A 19344-nucleotide genomic window follows, 5' to 3' on the forward strand; every position below is an offset into this window, starting at 1 on the left:
ATAAAGCATGCGGAAATAAGGATTAAGGTATTTAAAGAGTCAAGTTTGTACTTTTTTAATTAATTGTGTTATTAGAGACATAAATAATATGCCTTTTAAAGAATGTTCTATCTTTGTCGAAGTCATTTATGTTAAACTTCACTGTGATGATTTAATTGTATATTTTGTTCTTACTCAACACCATGCAACGTCAATAATAAATCTGAGACAGAAACATTTTAACACAATCATTAATTACAATCCATCCATTTTAATATTTGTTGACACATTTCACTTACAACCACAAACGGCAGCTTAAATGCGGCAGCAAATAAAAAGACAGGGACAAGCAAAGTCAGTTAGCTTCACCATCAGGATACCATGAATTTCTCTACCCAAATTTGTGCCAATTTCTCTGTTATCTTTTAACTGTTGAGATATGTTTACACTTGGTGGAGTAAGATTCACTCTCCTCAAACCCTCCTCGAAATTTCATGCCAATCCATCTAAACGTTGCTGATTTCAAATTAGCTGGACTGCCATTCATAAAGCTAACTTGGCTAACTCTTCCCTTCGTATGCGACATTCATGTCTCAGCAACTGATTCCACTTCTTCTAACATGCGTCCTCTGTGTATTTGCTCGGTGCAGTCATGTTTTGTCCTCTGCAGCCAAGCTAAATTTAAATCTCCACTCACAGAAGCTGTCGGGAGGAACTGCTGCCAGGCCCTGTGCTAGCTGCGAGGCTGGACAGACTACACATAATACGACTGCTATCAGAAGACTGTTGAGGAAGCAGAGCCAGGCAGCGTTCAGACCCAGGTACGCAGGTACTCCCATAGGTGGGAGAAAGAGCACGGCCAGGAAAACCAGGAACGTGGCCCATGTGTTAAGAAATACATGCACGGCTTGGTGGACAACACTTCTTCTTGTGTGAGCTCTACTCCGGTCTGTAATTTGGTCGTTCATAGGAGAGTTTTTAAATAATCGTGCGCTGCATCCAGCATGCAGTGCCACACAGCCCAGAGTCAGGAGGAGCAACATGGCAACCTGCAGGATCTGAGAGGTGTGGAAGACAAGGCACTGCTGAATCTGGTGGTGAGGAACATCCTCCATGACAGGAGTGAAGTCAGACAGCAGGAAGACGTAGAGAGCAGTGAGGTGCCACAAGAAGGCGGTCACAAGTACCCACACAAACCATCTGGCCATGGCAGTTGTGGGCTGCAACCTCAGAGTGACAGTGCAGAAATGGTCCAAACCAGCTAAGACTACAACAGGCCACTGCAGAGCGCTGTAGACCTGTCCGACGATTTGAACCAGCAAACATACATGATATCTGGTCAGCTTCGAGCCCAGCAGGAGAACATATCCATCAGTGTGGGTGTGAACGGTGGTGACACAGACGGTCAGAGTTGTGTCAACAATGGCGAGGGAAACGCCGAAGACTCCCAGGAAGGTTTTGCAGATGTGTTTTCTCTGGAGAAACACGAGTGTCCAGTTAAGCAGACATTTTCCTCCCAGACCGAGCAGGATGGAGGGGATGGAGACATTCATGGTGTGCAGTCTGCGGGAGGTTTTAATCAGAAGTCCACCAGGAGAGGTGGGCAACGTGGGAGGCTCTGCCACTGCAGGGGGAAAACAGCATTTTTAAATAAAGGTTTTAAACCACTAGAAAAGGTGTGATATGTAACATTTGCACCTTAAAATGTGTAAAAACGTGTATTTGTGTGTAAAGGACAACACAGTTTCATACTGTTTTACTTTGTTTATATGTGGCGGACCCTGCCACCTTTCCAGCTTCAAACAGTATTCTCGGGACCTTATTTTCCTCTGAGAACAGCTTGTTTATTCAGTTATGTTTGTATTATTAACTCATTAATAATGTAAATATTAAATATTAGTTTTAACTTCTTCTCTACTCAACTACAACGTGCCCCTTTAAAACATGAGCTCTTCCCTGAAGATTTCTCCCTGAGTCATATCAGATAGATTTTTATTGGCAATGGTGATTGTTTAACATGAATAAAACAACTCTCATCATAAAATTAGGTCTTTTGTTAGTTGTCCCGTCACAACACACAGAACAGCCGACCTGTGAACAGACTATTTGGTGATTACTTTGAGGGTGTTGGCTGTTGGTGAGATAACAAACTGTATATACACCTACTTCCTTTTCACACGCTATTGTACAGTGCAGCCCTGACCAGCGACCACTCTTTTTGGTTCAGTTCTCGTTGTCCTCATCCTTGTAGCTGTCAAGTCAAGTCAAGTTCCTCTCATGTGCTCACATACGTGACCAAAAAGCAGATTCTGATTCTAATCACCTTTTTCCAAACGAGCCTTACTCACTTCAAACCAATGAAACGAGCTCAGACAGACACACAACACCTTTCTTTCCTGTGAAATAATCAAAACCGTTGTAACTTTGGCAGAAAATATGTGTCTCATCATTGAGAAAATGTGTTTTCAGCATATTTAGAGTAAAAAAAAACAACCTCTATGAAGAAACCTTCCTCCAGTTAATGCTTGCAGCAGAAAAGTGTCTCATCACGGGATGACACCAAATAAACTTGAACTTCTGCTTTTTCAAACTGTCATTCAGCCTGCAACCGATTTGACTTTGTCCTCTAACCCAATAAAACAGGCTGATTCTCAGCCAGGAAGCGGAGCACAGGTACACTGTCTACACTGTAACTTACTACACCTTTTCTCCACTTTTGTTCGTTCACACTGAACCAAGCAGTGCCGACGTAAAGCCACACCACTGTGTCAACTCATACAGCATGCCGGGCGCTGCGAAACCAAAAGAGACGTTTAGATCTGTGTGTTTTTTTCAATGTGTTTCCCCCTGGTGTCCACCTGTTAATCTAAACACGTATCTGCTGACTGTTTATAATCATATGGATGCAGTTATAATGTGTTGTGAATGAGATCCTGACCCACCAAACATCCTGGAAAGTGACAAAGTTACGTTTTCTGGGGGAAACTTCACTGAAGTCTCGGTCAGGAGGGCTCACAGTCAATTTTTTTCAATACAAGTTGCCAGAGACAGTTACTACAACAACACAATAGTGGAAGGCAACAAAGACATGGTGAGTTAAAGTTTTTTGCTCTGAATCACGTCACGTAATCACCGCCATTCAACTGCAGGAGCCGCCTGGCAGAAATGTGACGAAGAGTCAGTAGGACAGACAGGATGACACTTCTCCACGTATAACTGCGGTATTTTTTTCCTCATATAAGTTGCCAAAGACACAACCAGTTACCACGTTACTGTTGTTTGGTCCTGCAACGTTGCTTTGTGGGCTGAAGTGTGGGACATTTCTCTTTTATTTGATGAGTAAAGGATCTGTTTAGCTGTCAGAACACATTTACACCGACACACCCCTGATCCGTGCCTCCGGCTTTTCCATTCAAACAGTCACCGGCTCGCCTCTGCTGCGGCTCTGATGCTACCTCCAGAGGTGGATCAGAGCCGCAGCGAAACTGTCCTGCCTGTCCGCATCTGTAACTCTCTGCTCTCACTCTGTGGTACAGACACACTCTTTGTCCCTCAGAGAATATTACAGTTTATGACTGTTACAGATGTGTTTGGAAATCACCTCGATGATTGCTTTCTGGGAATACGGAGATTTCAAGTGGTGAAATTTAAATTTATACAGTTAAAAGTTACACATTTTGGATTTTAAAAGAGGAACAGCTATATTTTTTATACACAGTGCCTGATGGTTGACAAAGAGATAAATAATATACATACATATTCTTGTAACTACATCATTTCCTTTTTACAAATCAGTCTCACCTTAAGGTCCATTTAGTAGCCTTTCTGAGTCAAAACACATGATCTCCCTCTATAGATGGAGTTTGCCAAGATGTTTCACTTGTCATCTCTTCTGAGGACTTTTTGTTTTTTTTTGGCTTCAAAGCTGAGAAAAGTTCATTCTTCACCTTGGAAACGGCAGCAGACAAAAACAGTCTCAGCTGCAGACTCAAGGATGATGTTTGTTGGCCGTTTCCAAGGTGAAGAATAACCTTTGAATCTGTGCACTTTTTCATTTTTTTTCTATTTATGTTGTGGACAAAAATTACCGACACACTGCCAAAAAAAAAGTAGACATGTTATTCAGATGCAAAATGAATCAATTTATTTCATGTGCAAAAGGTGACACAAAATAATTTTTTTTCTTTTGCATCTGAATAACATCTTTTAAAAACTCCGTTCAGGCAACTTTTATGAAATGGGACTGCTGATTTAGGCGACACACGTCTGACACTATTTTTTTTAAAAAGCCTTGATTCAAGAGCACAAACACGCTCACAATTCTTAAGATTTACAGATTTGATATTTATCAAGCTTTTTTTATGACATGTTTATTTTTTCGTTTTTCTCCTATGTCTGTAGAACACTTTGTATGAGGTTATTCATGTTAATACAGCTATTTATTGAAGTTTTACACCAGATTGTACTCCTGGAAGAAGTGAGAAAACTCTCTGAGACTCAAAACAGACTGAAAAGAATAAAATAATTAATAAAAAATGTGATTGGTAAATAAATTGAACATTAAACATACATTTATTTTAAGTCTCCTGGCTACAACCCTGTGTTCTCTCACTCATTTTTGATCTTATAATGGCAGCAGTGACCGTTCTTGATAGACATTAGATGCTCTCGTTAGGTCTAGGCACAAAAACCACTTGGTTAGGGTCGGCCAGGGCTGGAGGTCTCCTTAAATATGTCCAATCGTGTCACACCCACTAATGTTGAATAATGTGGTTCTCATCAAAAAACTGTCCAGTGCTTTCCTACTCACAAATGTTGAAACACAGTCTCATCGCTAGTTGCGTTTCTCCACGAGCACTTTTGGCCAAACCGAACCAATAAACCAATAGTGCCCCTTTAAAAAAATATGACATGTCTCTATATGATATGATGCAGTAGCCTACTGCACCACTAATCTACCCAGTAGTATATGAAGTTTCTAAAATTGGCTCCCCACGAACTACAGTATTAAAATGTTCTTACATGTATTGATCAATGAAAACAACACTGTAAAGGGAGCCGTTCTGCAGAATGAATACTTTTACTTTTGATACTTTAAGTACATTGTGCTGATGATATGTATTTACTTTTACTAAATAACTTTTCTGAATTCAGCACTTACAATTGCTGAGTATTTCTACACTCTAGTACGTCTACTTTTACTTAAGAGAAGGATCAGACTACTTCTTCCTCCACTGTGGGTTTCTCAGCATCACATGCGACTTTTACAACACAACACTCGCGTATGTAAAACAGAGACATGCACAGCTGCATTTAGATTCATTACCTGTGTGAATGCAGTCATCTGATGTTAAATGCAGCACTGTGTGCCTGACGCTGTTTCCATTTTTGGAAAGGTCATCATAGGTGAAGGATCCAGCTGCAGAGCTGCTGTACTATCCAAAAAATGTTTGGTCTAGAAAGTCAGAAGAAGGGAAGCAGGTTAGGCAACACATGAATCAGCTCTGAACAAGGAAGTTCATACATAATTAACCAGTAAACCTTACTTCAAATGAATGCTTTGTCCAGGCTCTTTTATTATGTGGAGTGGAGTCTAAACAGCCAATCACTGCAAAAAATACACACTGATTAAATGCAAGTAAGACTTTATATGCAGTCCAGTAGGACAGGAGAGATTTCTCAACTTTACAGCAGCAAAGAGCATGTATGCTGACTGTAATGTGAGCCCAGTGCAAACAAGGTGTGGTCCATGACAGGCATCCAGCTCAGTGTGGACTACTGCAGCCATTCTCACCTGGTGGGCTTCAGAGTGCCATCTAGTGGGCCGTGGACCCAGTGGTACCGCCAAATGGTTAGTTTAAAATGCTAATTTTAATGACGCCTCTTAAGAGTGGGGTGAGGAGAAATGACCCTGAATACATTACATTTGGATTCAGGATGGCAGACAGTGATGCTGAGCTGAAAGCAGTGTTTTTTTTCTCAGTTATTCATTTATTTGTTGTTTTAACAATCAGAAGTTGGCCTCCAGGTTACAAAACACTGAGAACTCCGGGTCTACTGACTTCAGCGGGAAGTCTGTTCTGTTGCACATGTTTACGTCTTTACATTTAAAAAAAATATTGGATTAATTTACTTATACTTGACTTTACTTATATAAGATACTTATATTTTTTGTCATAATGCATCTTATATTTTGATGTTTTGTTCTTCCAATACTTTGGGTCTGGCAATAATGAAGCAGACGTATATAGCAAACTATTTTAAGTACCTTAAAACTGTACTTAGATACAGTTTTAAGGTATTAGATACTCATATGTTGACCTTAAATTAATGAATATATTGTTATAATTTTACAAAGATAGTATGGCTGGGTTACTTACATTTGCATTATAATCATGCAATGAAACATCTAAGATGATGATGATAATATATGTAAGACGAATATGATACCATCTACTACAACACTTCATAAGCAGAATGATATAACAGGATTAATTACACTTAGTGTTTGTTTGTCTTAATGTAGAAATATGATGTAGTACATAATGTATACAGTATAAAATATTAACATACTATAATATAGGAGAGTACAGTATTATATATATAGTAAGGAAATCTATAACATAAGATGAAATGTAATGTAATATAGTGTAACATAATAGATACTATTGCACCAAAACACACAGTATTTATTATATATTATTACTTAAATTCAAGATAATAATGATGATGATGATGATAATATTTTAAGGCCTAAAAGGATACAAATATGTTTGGTTTCATCTCAATGGTGTATCGTTAATTAAGTATATTCACTCTATGTGTATTATGTGGCGTTAAGTCATAGACTACTGGAGTAAAAGTAAAGATATCGTGTTAAAATATTACTCTGGTGAAAGTGAAAGTCACCCATTGGAGTAGTACTTGAGTAAAAGTCTTAAAGTATCTGATATTAAAAGTACTTGAGTATAAAAAGTCATATTCTGGCAACAAATGTTGCTCATTATGTAATCCCTGTCACTCCCTAAGCCTGGTAATGTAGTATAACATAATACATAGTATAGTATAGCAACATAGCATAGAGTATTATAAATTATAATTAATATGTGGCAGACCCTGCCACCTGTCCAGCTTCAGACAGTGTTCTGGGGACCTTATTTTCCTCTGAGACCAGCTTGTTTATTCAATCATAGAATAAATAAAGATTTCTGAATTTGTATTATTACCTTATTAATACTGTAAATATTAAAATTCTGAGTTTGAAAAACTACATGGTGCCCCTTTAATCAAGTATGTTTCCCACCTGGGTTAAATGGCTTCTTGCTATTGGTATGCTTAAAATCACTTAATAGTTTTTTTTAAAAACACAAAAACCGATAGCATCCTTTAAACTCAGTGTATTTATTAAATAACTATGATTAAACAGTGTTAAAAAATAAAAACTGTGAATGTAACTACGTTACTCACTATGCGGCCGATATTCGGTATCACCAACATGGCGCTGTTCCTGTCACTGAACCCCCGTCCGTCGCTGAACCCGTCCGCCGGAAACATCACTTCCTCCACCGGGTATATATACTGTTTTCTAATGTTCCGGCGTTTACAGTTTGACAGCGATGTCTGTCCTTAAATACACGTTTTTTGCGTCTTAACACACCCGAGCCTTGATGAACTAGCAGCGATATGAGCATGTTTGCTTCTTTCTGACAAAGTAAGGCTCTTTTTCGGTCCGAGGTTCGCGCCGGTTAGCTAGTTAGCTAAATGCTAAGTAACATCAGGTGTCAACGGACCAACGGCTTTCTAATGCTGACAGTTAGCTAGCTTAGTTGTGTTTGTGTCACTTAGCTGCTTATTTCTAAGTCGTGTGTTATTAAAAGACGATTATCTTACTAATACTTGGGTCCAAGGTCACTGTTACTGTTAACACAGAGAATAAACAATGTATTTTACTTTAATTCTGTTGTCAATATAAGTTGGCGTTAATATTAAAAAGACAGTTGTACAGCTTGGCTTGATATAGTTAGGTTAGCCCAGGCTTTTGTCAAGGTAACATTACAGTAAGAAGTTTACTAAGGTTAATGTTTGACTGTGTTTTGTAGAAAATCAATATATAGTTAGTGTGTTAGCTCCATGGCTGACACTAACGGTATCAGTGATTAATCAGTCGATTTTTCTGGGTTAAACATTAACTGAGACCCCCAAAAAGGGTTAGGGTTTGCTGGACACTGCCACTTTTCTAGCTTCAAATTGTGTTCAAGGGACCTTTTTATCCTCTGACGAAGACTTATTTATTATTTAAAAATGGCTGTAATTCCTTATTTCTTTGGTTTTCTCACCATATATCTCCTCAGCAGTCATTTGTAGATCATACTAGGTAGTTACAGTACTGTAACAAATTATGAATAACACTATCACTGTCCTCATGTTGTAAGTATCGGAACTGGTGGTTATATTCATTGTTAATTATCGTTCTTACTGTTTATTTTTCTCAAATCATTTATTGATTATTCTGTTTACAAACTGTCACTTTAAAGTGAAAGTGAAACACTGCAAGTGTGCAGTGCTCAATGCGTTTGAGCACATCGATGCTTCCAGCACATTAGCAAAGGTTAAGTCAGGTAAAGCAGTGGTCACATTGCATTGTCTAGTGTAGTGAAAATGCAAAGTATAACTTTCCAAAGGCCAAGGTTGTCTTTAAAGTGCCATTTTTTTGTCTGAAGAACAGTTCAGAATTAAAAAAATATTCAATTCACAATGATATAAACCAAAGAAAAGCAGCAAATCTTCATATTTAAGGAGCAGAAACCAGACAAAATGTGGCATTTTAACTTCATAATCAAATGATTAATGGGTTATCAGAATCTATACAATAGTTTGCACTTCATTTGCTTGCAACTCAAGTAATCCACTAATTGTTTCAGCTCAACTCCAGTTTTTTTTAATTGTCAAAATATCTGTAACAGATGTTTCTCTGTTGCTTCCCTGCAGAATGGAGAATTCAGAGACCAGTCCATCCTCTGGCCCACTGTCAGTGGCAGAGAGAGGCATGGCGCGACCCTCAGCACCCTCTGGTCAGCTGTCAGAGTCAGCCAGGCCCTTCAAGCACCGGGAGCACCCGTCCAAGTCACCAAGGAGACGGCGGAAGGGGACGAGGTCGCAGCGACGGGGGGGTGGTCATGAACAGCTGCTGTGGGAGATGGAGCGGCGGAGGTTGCCAGGCCAACACGAACACTTGGAGCCCTCTGGCTCAGCGAGCGACACAGCGGAAAGCTGTCCTAAGAGGTTTGCACTGCAGGTTGCCAGCTGGTCGGCCGTGCCATTGGCACAACTCTGTTGCCCCGGACATGAGGTGATAGTGTCTTGACTGGTCCTCCTCTTCTTTCCTTTTCACAGGAGAGCCCACTTTCTACATGGACCGTATCCAGAAACTCACTTCGGACCCAAAGCCTGTATTCTTCCCAACCCAACTTCAGTCATGTAAGCATGATGAATGAGTTGAACTTTGTGTTGATGAGCTGTTTGTTAGGGACATTGACACAGAGAGGCTTGTGTAACCTTGTAAGATAAGATAAAATGAGAATGCTGTGATTGGATGTTACGTGAAATAGGATGGTTGACAGAGCAGACTGCAGGTGGTGTTTGTCACCTGGTCTGTAGACCGTTTCCCTGGACTTATTCTGAAAACACACACATACGAAACTATCTGCACAATGCCTGTCATCCATCAGGCAAAGGAGAGGAGATACATATAGTAAAGAGGAGGAAAGGGTTTTTATATTTTGATGTCTGGGATTCGGACCTCACTCCTTCAGACAGTACATCAAAGTTAATTATTAACAGTTAAAGAGTGTTAATGAGTCATCATGATTGCATTTGGCTGTATTTTTGGAACAAACTGAAACTGCAAGACAGTGTGATTATGTAACAGTCAACTTTGTTTGAAAATCTTTGGTATGCGTTGACTCCGTTTCTGTGTGTGAAATATGTGTGTTTTTTTACTCACTTGTGTGTCTGTGTGTGTTTCAGGCACATCCAGGACCCAGCCAGCCAGCGTCTCACCTGGAATAAACCACCTGTTAACGTGCTGGTCATCAGGAAAATCAGAGACGAGAGCCTCGTCGAGCCTTTCAAGGAGCTCTGCAGGTTTCTAGTAGAGGTACAGGTTCCCAGCATTTCATACACTATATGTTTGTTATCTTATATGTTTTACCAGATGAATGTTTTAGGATTTTAATGTGATTGAGGAGGCAGACGTTGGTGTCTGAAACAATACACAAAGCAGATTCTGATTCTTTCAGATGTTATTGCGAGCATTACTCATTTCCAGTCTCCTTTTCCTTTGGATTATGTAGAGTGTTCATATACAGGGAGGATGTACAAACTACACTGCTGATCTCACACCAGGTGTACTGATGACAAGATTATCTTACTCAGAGAAATCCACAGCTGGAGCAAATCAGAAATACTTAATTGATCCCGAGGGGAAAATTGGGTTACGTTACAGGTGCTCCTTTCAGAGTAGAAATGTTGCAGCAAATAGGAATTATAAGAAAAATATAAAATCAAAAATAGATACTGATATTTTTAAGTGAAAATGAAAGTAAAAATGAATAAACTAAAAATAAACTAATAAGAAAATTTAAAATGCATAAATAAATAATATTAAAGTGGGTTTATTGCGAAAAGAGATTTTAAAGGAGGTTGTTGTTATTTGTCTTGTTTGTAGAGTTTCTGTCAGGACCGTCAGACCTGACACTGTCTCTACTGCGAGCTGTAGTAGCGAGGAAACTTGATCAAGTGTTGATTTAGGCAAGAACTTGAATGAGTCAGGTCATGTTGATTTGATTATATCATTAGGAACTATTGTTTTATACTGCTGTAAGTGCTAAACAAATGTGATACGAATAAATAATTCTATTAGATTATTTTCCATCATGCACCGTGTAAAATAACTATTAAATAGCTTTCTATGAAGTATTAAAGGGTCTTAAGAAGTCATACATTTAACTTGATGAACACTGCAGAACTCCTGGGTTTGTGTTGAGATAAACTTGTCAATTATGTAATAGTAATATCACTACAAGCTACAGCTGCTCTCATGATATTGTTTAATTGCATTAAAAGCAGTATTTGAAATATCAGTAATGACATAATCATAATGACAAAGATTGCACTAGACTGTAATGATGGAAACTCTGAATTGTATGTGCTTCTCAATAATAATTTAGATTATAAAATCTTAGAGCATATTAAAATATCTGAGAGTAATACCAGTATGCAATTTTACCTTAAGTTACATCAGTGGGGTGACTCTTCTGTTTGGATTTTGAGATTAGATTGTCAGTTTCATTGATTTCAGTTACAGTGTTGTTCTTGGCTGCCAGTCAGCTAAAGCCGTGTTCCTGCTGGAATTTTAAAAAAAAAAAAAGTGTCCAAGAACAGTGTGTACTTTTGTGTTAGTGAAGAAAAACATGTCTAACAGAAAGAATCCAGGAAATGAAGCAGACATGTGGGTCAAAGTTACAGTCTGGTCTCACGGAGTGACGGCACCTTTTGTCCACGTTTCCAAAACAAGCTGCGCTTTGTGGAACAGAAACTCAAGTATTTGCATTCCATACAAACACAGTCATTTTGAACTACACCTGTTTGGCATATGGTCAACATAGTTCATCAGAACATGTTTTAGAGATGTCTGTGTGTGTTTTTGGCCGTTGTCACGAAAGCATGTGTTTGTGTTACAGGAGAAGCTGATGATGGTGTATGTGGAGCGCAGGGTGGTAGATGATGCTACGCTGTCAAAGGACGAGGCATTCGGCTCCATCCGTAATCAGCTCTGCACCTTCAGAGAGGGTGAGACTCGCATGTTAATGCTGAGCTAATGGCATACACGTAATAATATTGTTTTCTGAAATAAAAGTAGTAATACTATGATGTAAAACAGCCATTAAAAATAAAAAGTTCTGTATCCACAATAAAATTCAAGTGTAGATGTTTCAGCAGTAAAATGTGAAAACAGGTCAGCAGGTCCTTAAATTCAGTTTTATACACTTTATTACTTGTACCCAATGTTATGACATTGTTATCAAGAACCATTCCTCTGTCTCCTCCTTGTTATGTTTGGATGCATTATGATCCACACACTGCGTGTTGGCTGTTCACTCAAAAATCTTCACAGTTGGCCAAATGGTGTGGAGGGACTTGAGGACATTTTCTACCTTTCTGAAACAAAGTGTCGCTCTCTTGGTCCTCACATTCTTACATAAGATTTGCTTTTTAACATGATAGCAGTATATTGAATATAGCAGTGTTTATGTCCGCCTGCAGGTTATGATGATATCTCTGACTGCATAGACCTGATCATCTGTCTGGGTGGAGACGGGACCCTGCTCTACGCCTCCTCTCTCTTCCAGGTAATCACACTACTACATACTACAATCAAGCTGAGTCAGACTTAAAAGTTACATAAAATTACTTTAAAATATTTTCTTATATGTTTTCCTCTCTAACCTAACCTGAGATTTACAGTCAAATCTACAAATGTATTATTATCAAACCCCCATTGTGATCACTGCAAAAAAAAAAAAAACCTAGATAAAGAATTTCAATGTTTTTGGGTGGAATATGGTCTCAATCCAAAATGTAAAATGCAGGTCTCTGTCAAAAACAACCCAAGGCACACTGTTGGGTTTGTTCAAAATTAATATGTCTTTATTTTGCATGACAGTATGTATTAAAAACACTGGAAAAGATTTTTCAAGTAGGGAAACTGAAACTAATGTGAGTATTTGGACTTTTGAAGTCAGATTGCTGAACATCATTGAACACATTCATTACTTAAAAGAAAAGTAAGAACTTTTGTCTAAAAATCTGTGAGTTGTGTGAGGTGGCTAGTGTAAAATTATCCAGAATATTTAGTTTACTGGATAATTGGTCATAATAAGCTCGCTCGTGACTAAATATAAGATATGCAGATGTATAAAATCTTTTAATACCAGTTTTATACGGAGTTAAGTAAACAGATGAGTTTCTGGGTCATGATTCTGTTGATTGTGAATCCAGCAGAGACGTCAGACGTGTGATTTTTATGTCAGGTTTGTTTTTGTCGTCTGTAGGGCAGCGTTCCTCCGGTTATGGCATTTCACCTCGGCTCCCTGGGTTTCCTGACGCCCTTCAAATTTGAGTCATACAAGACTGAAGTGGCCAAAGTGTTTGAAGGTAGACAGTCATTTGTATATACCTCTATCACTTCTCTCAGCTGTTGCGTTAAGTACAGTTAGTAGATAATGTGTGTTTTCAGGCAATGCAGCCATCACCCTGCGCAGTCGTCTGAAGGTGAAGGTGGTGAAGGACATGCTTCAGAGAGAAGGTCAGCAGCCGTACAGCCGAGAGACAACACAGCAGCACCAGCAGCAGGAACACAATGGAATTGTTCCTCATGGACACACCAACAGTGAGGCCGGCAAGGTCACCCTGCAGCTCCAGGTGAGGACAAAGAGGCACGAGAAGCAGTGTCCACCTGGGTTTTTTAAGAGCTAAGCTAAGCTGATTGCTTGATGTGTTTTCTTGGTCCCTTCCTGATTATTTGCCTAATAGTTCAGACACAAAGCAGGGTAAAGATGCAGACTGCAGCCTGTTTTCACTGCAGGAGCTTTTCCAGCTATAAGGGTGGAATTTGCAGTACTGATTGGTCAATCACTGAACCCTCAGCTGCTACAACTCAGCTACAACTCTGCAACAGCTTTATTCACACAGGAGGCAAGTCAATATTGGGTGAAACTCAAGTCAATATTAGAACAAGAGTCAGACATTTCAAGTAAAGTGTATTGATCTTAAAATCAAAGTTATGTTGTCGGCTCTTTGACTAGTCTGAAAAGAAAACAAGATAACAAGAGAGTGTAAATGAATGAGAGGCAGCAACAAAGGAGAGAACAAAGAGAAACAAATGTTAATTTGTTGTTTGTTTCATTGCACTTATGACTAAAAACAGATTAATAAACTGTCACTAACTAAGTCACGCAGCAGATTGTCTGCTTTGTAAACAGACGCTCTGAAGTTTCCAGTCTCCTTCTCACACATCTCCTTTGAATTGATTCATTAGATCCATGGAAACATCAGAGCCACACGGCAGTAAAAACAAATGACAACAGAACAAATCTTCGTTTTTGTTCTGTGTCTGAAAATGCTGTGATCTTTTAATCAGTTATTGAACCCCTTTACTTAATCTTGGTTCCGCAGATGCTTAAATGTAAATTGTTTAAAGGAGGTCGTATAGTTCTTGAGTTTGTTCCTCTGGTGGGTAGTTCTGGCTTGGGCTTGTACCCCCACCAAGGAGGTTACTTTTCACCTTTTTTTTCCGTCTCAGGCCAGAATAGACCCCATTAACTTTTGGATACGCCAGGATTTTTTTACACTTTCTTTTACGTTGTATGATAGGGCGTTTTTTGACATTTTTGTTAAATTTTCAGGGAATGATACATGGATCTTCATGAAGAAAAATCTGGCGTATTTAGGGAACTGGTATCTATGAGTGAATACAATTTGTTGTGGATCCTAAATCTTGTGAGCTTGAATTATTTTTTAAGTTTAGGGCTATGGAGGTTGATATATTTGATTGAATTAAAGGGGACTGTTTGGCTATTGCAGAGGTATGCAATCTACAGAGTGCCATTCTAGTTATAGTTTTGTATTTTTCAGTAGTTTTTAATTGCTTTTAATTTTTGTTTTCAGTTGAGTGTAAGTGAGTTTGCTCGTTTTAGTTTTGTTTCTATTAGTTTCAGGATTAGTTTTTGTTTTGTATTTATAAGTTTCAGGATAAGTTTTAGCCTGACAGGGCAAAATTAAAAAAGTTCAGAGTGGAGCACTTTGTGTGGGCAGTTGACTCACAGTCATGTCGACATCCTACTCTCTGTAAAGGTGTGCAACAGTGCCTCCTCAAATGAACAAAGACTAAAACTAAAGGCATTTCCTGTTTATTTCTTACTTTATTTTAATTACACAATATTATTTCAGTTAGTTTTAGTTTTTTCCAAAATCAATTTTTATTCTCATGTCATGTTGAAGCAACAATATGTAGAAATTGGCATCTTGTGCGATTTGGCGCCCCCCTCTCAGTGAAAACTTGTGTGTTGAAGTAAACATGTATGTAACGCTGTGATCCTACCCTCTCACTGAAGTTACATAGTGCAGAAACAAGTGACAGAGACACCATTCTCTCTATTACAAGACACTGTACCATCAACATGATTTGAAGCTGTTATTTTAAGGTAAAAAAGTTACATAATGTTGCTTTAACTCAAATGTTTCAGTTTAATTTAGTGAACTATAATCACCTCGTGTGTGTGTGTGTGTGTGTGTGTGTCAGTAAGGCTCGTGACTCCTTGTTCATCCTGGGTGTGTCTGTGTGTTCATCGGTACGTGTGCACAGCTCAGTAAGTGAGCTGGGTTGCTATGGCGACAGTCATAATAAAGTCGGATGTTGTGAAGTTCTTTAGAGCCAGTTGCCATGGAGACCGTGGCGTCAACGGTGCAGTCCACGCCGAATAGATATTTAATGAGCTCTGTCGCTCTCCGTCTGACACACTGTGTAACTAAACAACATGCCTCACTGCTGCAGTCACACACACACACACACACACACACACACACACACACACAGCTGCAGTGTGTTATTTTATATTATTTCTCAGGGTTTTGTTTCCTTTTTTCCGTCTCATCGATCCAAGACAGAGATGGATCGTTGTGGTCCCTCTGAACCTGAGTTTGACCTCACATTACATCACGTCTGCAGGATGTTTGCTCTGCGCTCAGCTGACGTCAGTTCACCTCCCAGACTTCACTGCTGCAGTACACTGTGTGACTGACTTAAGTCTGGAACATGATTTGTATGCTGCTTGTCTGCACACCAGCATTTTCTCTTCGTGTAGTTTGCTGGTGTCATTTGGGATGTAATCCAGCGTAGCCCTGCGTCTGTTGCTGATTGATTTTATTGTTTTTTTTGAGAGCATTACATTTGTCTCATATTTACTGTCTGTGAAAAAGAAATTACATATCAAAGACAGCATTTCCTCATTATACAGCAGGGGCAGTACAGCCATTATCATCTCTGTCAACTAGGTTGTATTTTCAGTTTGTTTGTTTGCAGGATGTCTTGAAAAGTACTGAACCGTTACTGATGAAATTTTGGTGCAGATTTAGGCCACTGGCCAACGACAAACTGATGGGGTGTTTTTTTGTTGTGGACAGAGCCACCATGTGGCCATTTATAAAGCACCTTACACCGAGCGCAATCTTTACAACCCTTTGTGACAGCAGTTCTTTGATTCAAGATCCGTCCTCGTCTGCTTCTCCATGAACACATTTTTCAACACATTTAGTTTTGCAGCACTCCTCTTAGCACTCCACTTTTCATCCAGTCCGTATCGTATTTGATTAAGATTAAGTCGCTCATTTATTATTTTAAATATGCTGTTTCATTTTCCTCTAATGGTGGCCAAATTCACATATATTGCACATATAAGTATGTAGATGCACATCAAAACATTTATGGGATTTTGCTTATAGATGGTGCTACAATAACATGATTTATGTGAATGGTCATGAGTCTCATTGTGCTCGTACAAACCCTGAATATTCCCTTTTATCAAGGAGATTTAGGTTTTCTCTAATGTGTCACTAGTTTTATACACATTCAGATTAAAAACTATGGAACCAATCACAATGTTTGTTTACAGTAACATAGAGGTAGGCAATGCAGGCATTATGTATTTTTTCATGATGTTATTACAAGGTGTACACATTAGGGGTCGACTGATATGTCTTTTTCAGGGCCCATACCGATTATTAGAAATCAAGTCTGAAAACTGATATTTGGGACTGAGACTCATTTGCAGTAAAAATGAAACTCTTTGTGTCAAATTTTCGAACAACCAGTGATGAAATAAAAAGTAAAATTTACTAAAGTACTGTTCTTAAGTACAATTTTCAGGTTCTTCACTAGAGTATTTCCATTTTCTGCTACTAGTTTTACCACCGTGTTTAACTTTATATCTTTAAATGTCACAAATGACAAACGATGATTTCACAGAGTCTCTACAATGCAAATCAACTGCCAGTCGTCCACCAGGAAGTGACTGTTGCTGTGTTACCACAACGTCCCAGTGATTCGGTCTATTGAAATGTCAACTTGGACGATTGTGCTTCTAATCTTGTCCTTTGTCCGTCTGTGTCTGTCTCTGTGTGTGTGTGTGTGTGTGTGTGTGTGTGTGTGTGTGTGTGTGTGTGTGTGTGTGTGTGTGTGTGTGTGTGTGTGTGTGTGTATGTGTGCAGGTGTTGAATGAGGTGGTGGTGGACCGAGGCCCGTCCTCCTACCTTTCCAATGTAGACTTGTACCTTGATGGACGACTCATCACCTCAGTGCAGGGAGACGGTAAGGGCAGTAATATGATGTCACCCTTTTGTCTCGACCTTCTTCTCAAACTGAAAGTCAAATTTTTCACCGTGGGGTCACGACAGATAACATGCACGAGGAAAACACTGTAAAACTGAAAGAGTTTTTAAAATGTATTTAATAAATAAATATGGTGACGTGATGAAGTTCCTCTCTCTCTCTCTGTCCTCCAGGTGTGATTGTCTCGACACCCACGGGCAGCACAGCGTACGCAGCCGCAGCAGGAGCCTCCATGATCCACCCCAACGTACCCGCCATCATGGTCACACCCATCTGTCCACACTCGCTCTCCTTCAGGCCCATCGTCGTCCCTGCCGGGGTGGAGCTCATGGTAAGAATGATGTGGAGGAGGCTGGACTGAGCTCAGAAGGTCAGGCCATTATGAGCTGACTTTTAACTCAAAGACGAAGAAGACACCAACCATTTGTCCTCTGTTTTCCTAAAACAGATCACCTTGTCCCCTGATGCCAGGAACACCGCCTGGGTGTCGTTTGACGGCAGGAAGAGACAAGAGATCCAGTATGGAGACTGGTAAAGTTCACCAACCTTCATTATCAGCTGCCCTTTCATTCTACAGGTTTTTTCCCCTCAATTAAGATGAATTTGCGTTTCTCCCAACAGCATCAAGATCACTACATCCTGTTACCCAGTGCCCTCCATCTGTTGCCACGACCTGGTGTACGACTGGTTTGAAAGCCTGGCTCAGTGTTTGCACTGGAACGTGCGCAAGAGGCAGGCGCGACTGGCAGACGTCTCGGACTCGTCGGACACAGAGAACTGAATCTGCCGCCTGCGTTAAAAACATTTCTCTGCACAGCAGCTGAGTGAGTGAGGGCGTGGGAGTCTGGGAGACGAGTGCGAGGTCACCCTGCAAACATTTTCATGACAGAAACACTGGACTGTGAGAGCGAGAGCATGTGTGTCTACAGCCAAATGAGTGTTACATCAGTCCTGTGAACAGCATGTGTACAGTATTGTATACACGTGAGCGTTACATTCCAGTTCAAACACAACCTGTAGTTAGCTTACAGGAAGAGAGCATGTTCTCACCTAGAAATGAAAATACAAACAATTCATTCAGTCATTCAAATAATTTCCATCTTACAATAAATACCATGTTTTTGGACATCAACGCAAAGGAATTGTACGTAGAGACACAGAAGACAAAGGACCGTAAATGTAAATGTGTACATAGAGGATACTGTATCAATTTATTTAATGTCATGTTTATGTGATATTTATATATTTTCAAGAGCTTTAAAAGACTTAAAACTGAATTTCTATCACTGATTCAGCAAAAGACTTCTGTATGTGATTAATCCGTCCAAACATTTTCTTTAATCCAGAGCCAGCTTTCTGTACATCCTAACAGCAGCTGTGAAGGATTTCTTGTAATTCATTTTTAAATGTTTTCAGCCAAGTTAAATTCAACAGGTCAGATTGCCTGTCGTAGCAGAAAACAAAGCAGAAAAAGTTGGAGAAACTTCATGTTCTGTTCACGATCATTTAACTGTGAAATTGTCAGTCTGCAGCAGAGCCGAAATAAAGCTGAAACACTTACACGTAAAGACTTATTTGCTGTCTGATTTGTGTGGAACCATTTTACAGGATGTCATCAAATTAAGCTACTACATTTTTTCAGCTCCAGCTAAAATGAAACAAGACATTTATAAAAGCATTTGATTACATGAAAAATACATTTAAGTACCGACTTAAAAGTAAAATCTGCTATATTACTCCCATTGCTTTAAAATAAACATTTTAAGATTCTTTCAGGACCTCTGGACATCATGCAGTTTAACTACAGATGACTGTTGACCAGCTGTGGTGTCTTTCATCATCTGCCTGTTATTAAAAAGTGAAGATGTAAGTGAAGCCTTGATTGATTAACACTGGACGTCACTGATCATACGTTCAGT

The 19344-nt window shown here is 39.3% G+C and overlaps 2 protein-coding genes across 4 annotated transcripts; one reads left to right on the forward strand and one right to left on the reverse strand.

Moving 5' to 3' along the window:
* Nucleotides 1-230: 230 nt before the first annotated feature.
* gpr160 (G protein-coupled receptor 160) lies at nucleotides 231-10021 on the reverse strand. Of its 3 annotated transcripts, none has more exons than XM_073492126.1 (4): nucleotides 9983-10021; nucleotides 5526-5587; nucleotides 5306-5434; nucleotides 231-1603 (listed from the first exon to the last, which is right to left on the reverse strand). In XM_073492126.1, exon 4 carries the CDS (start codon nucleotides 1530-1532, stop codon nucleotides 630-632), a length of 903 nt encoding a protein of 300 aa, XP_073348227.1. In that variant the 5' UTR covers nucleotides 1533-1603; nucleotides 5306-5434; nucleotides 5526-5587; nucleotides 9983-10021; the 3' UTR covers nucleotides 231-629. The 3 variants fall into 3 exon arrangements, with proteins under 3 accessions (XP_073348227.1, XP_073348226.1, XP_073348225.1); XM_073492125.1 differs by lacking the exon at nucleotides 9983-10021 and adding an exon at nucleotides 7447-7587; XM_073492124.1 differs by lacking the exon at nucleotides 9983-10021 and having other exon boundaries at nucleotides 5526-7440.
* nadkb (NAD kinase b) lies at nucleotides 7602-18993 on the forward strand. The gene is made up of 12 exons (XM_073492123.1): nucleotides 7602-7690; nucleotides 8968-9261; nucleotides 9373-9456; nucleotides 10006-10135; nucleotides 11721-11829; nucleotides 12304-12389; nucleotides 13092-13194; nucleotides 13277-13461; nucleotides 17305-17404; nucleotides 17599-17756; nucleotides 17874-17956; nucleotides 18047-18993. Exons 2-12 carry the CDS (start codon nucleotides 8969-8971, stop codon nucleotides 18204-18206), a joined length of 1491 nt encoding a protein of 496 aa, XP_073348224.1. The 5' UTR covers nucleotides 7602-7690; nucleotide 8968; the 3' UTR covers nucleotides 18207-18993.
* The last annotated feature ends 351 nt before the right edge of the window (nucleotides 18994-19344 follow it).

Source organism: Pagrus major, chromosome 21 (assembly GCF_040436345.1).
Source record: "Pagrus major chromosome 21, Pma_NU_1.0".
Taxonomy (NCBI): domain Eukaryota; kingdom Metazoa; phylum Chordata; class Actinopteri; order Spariformes; family Sparidae; genus Pagrus; species Pagrus major.

Coding starts and splice junctions, on each gene's coding strand:
- gpr160 (XM_073492126.1), bottom strand. CDS start 1,532: ATGAATGTCTCCATCCCCTCCATCCTGCTCGGTCTGGGAGGAAAATGT.
- nadkb (XM_073492123.1), top strand. CDS start 8,969: ATGGAGAATTCAGAGACCAGTCCATCCTCTGGCCCACTGTCAGTGGCA. Junction 9,262..9,372: donor GCGGAAAGCTGTCCTAAGAG/GTTTGCACTGCA, acceptor TCCTTTTCACAG/GAGAGCCCACTTTCTACATG. Junction 10,136..11,720: donor TCTGCAGGTTTCTAGTAGAG/GTACAGGTTCCC, acceptor TTTGTGTTACAG/GAGAAGCTGATGATGGTGTA.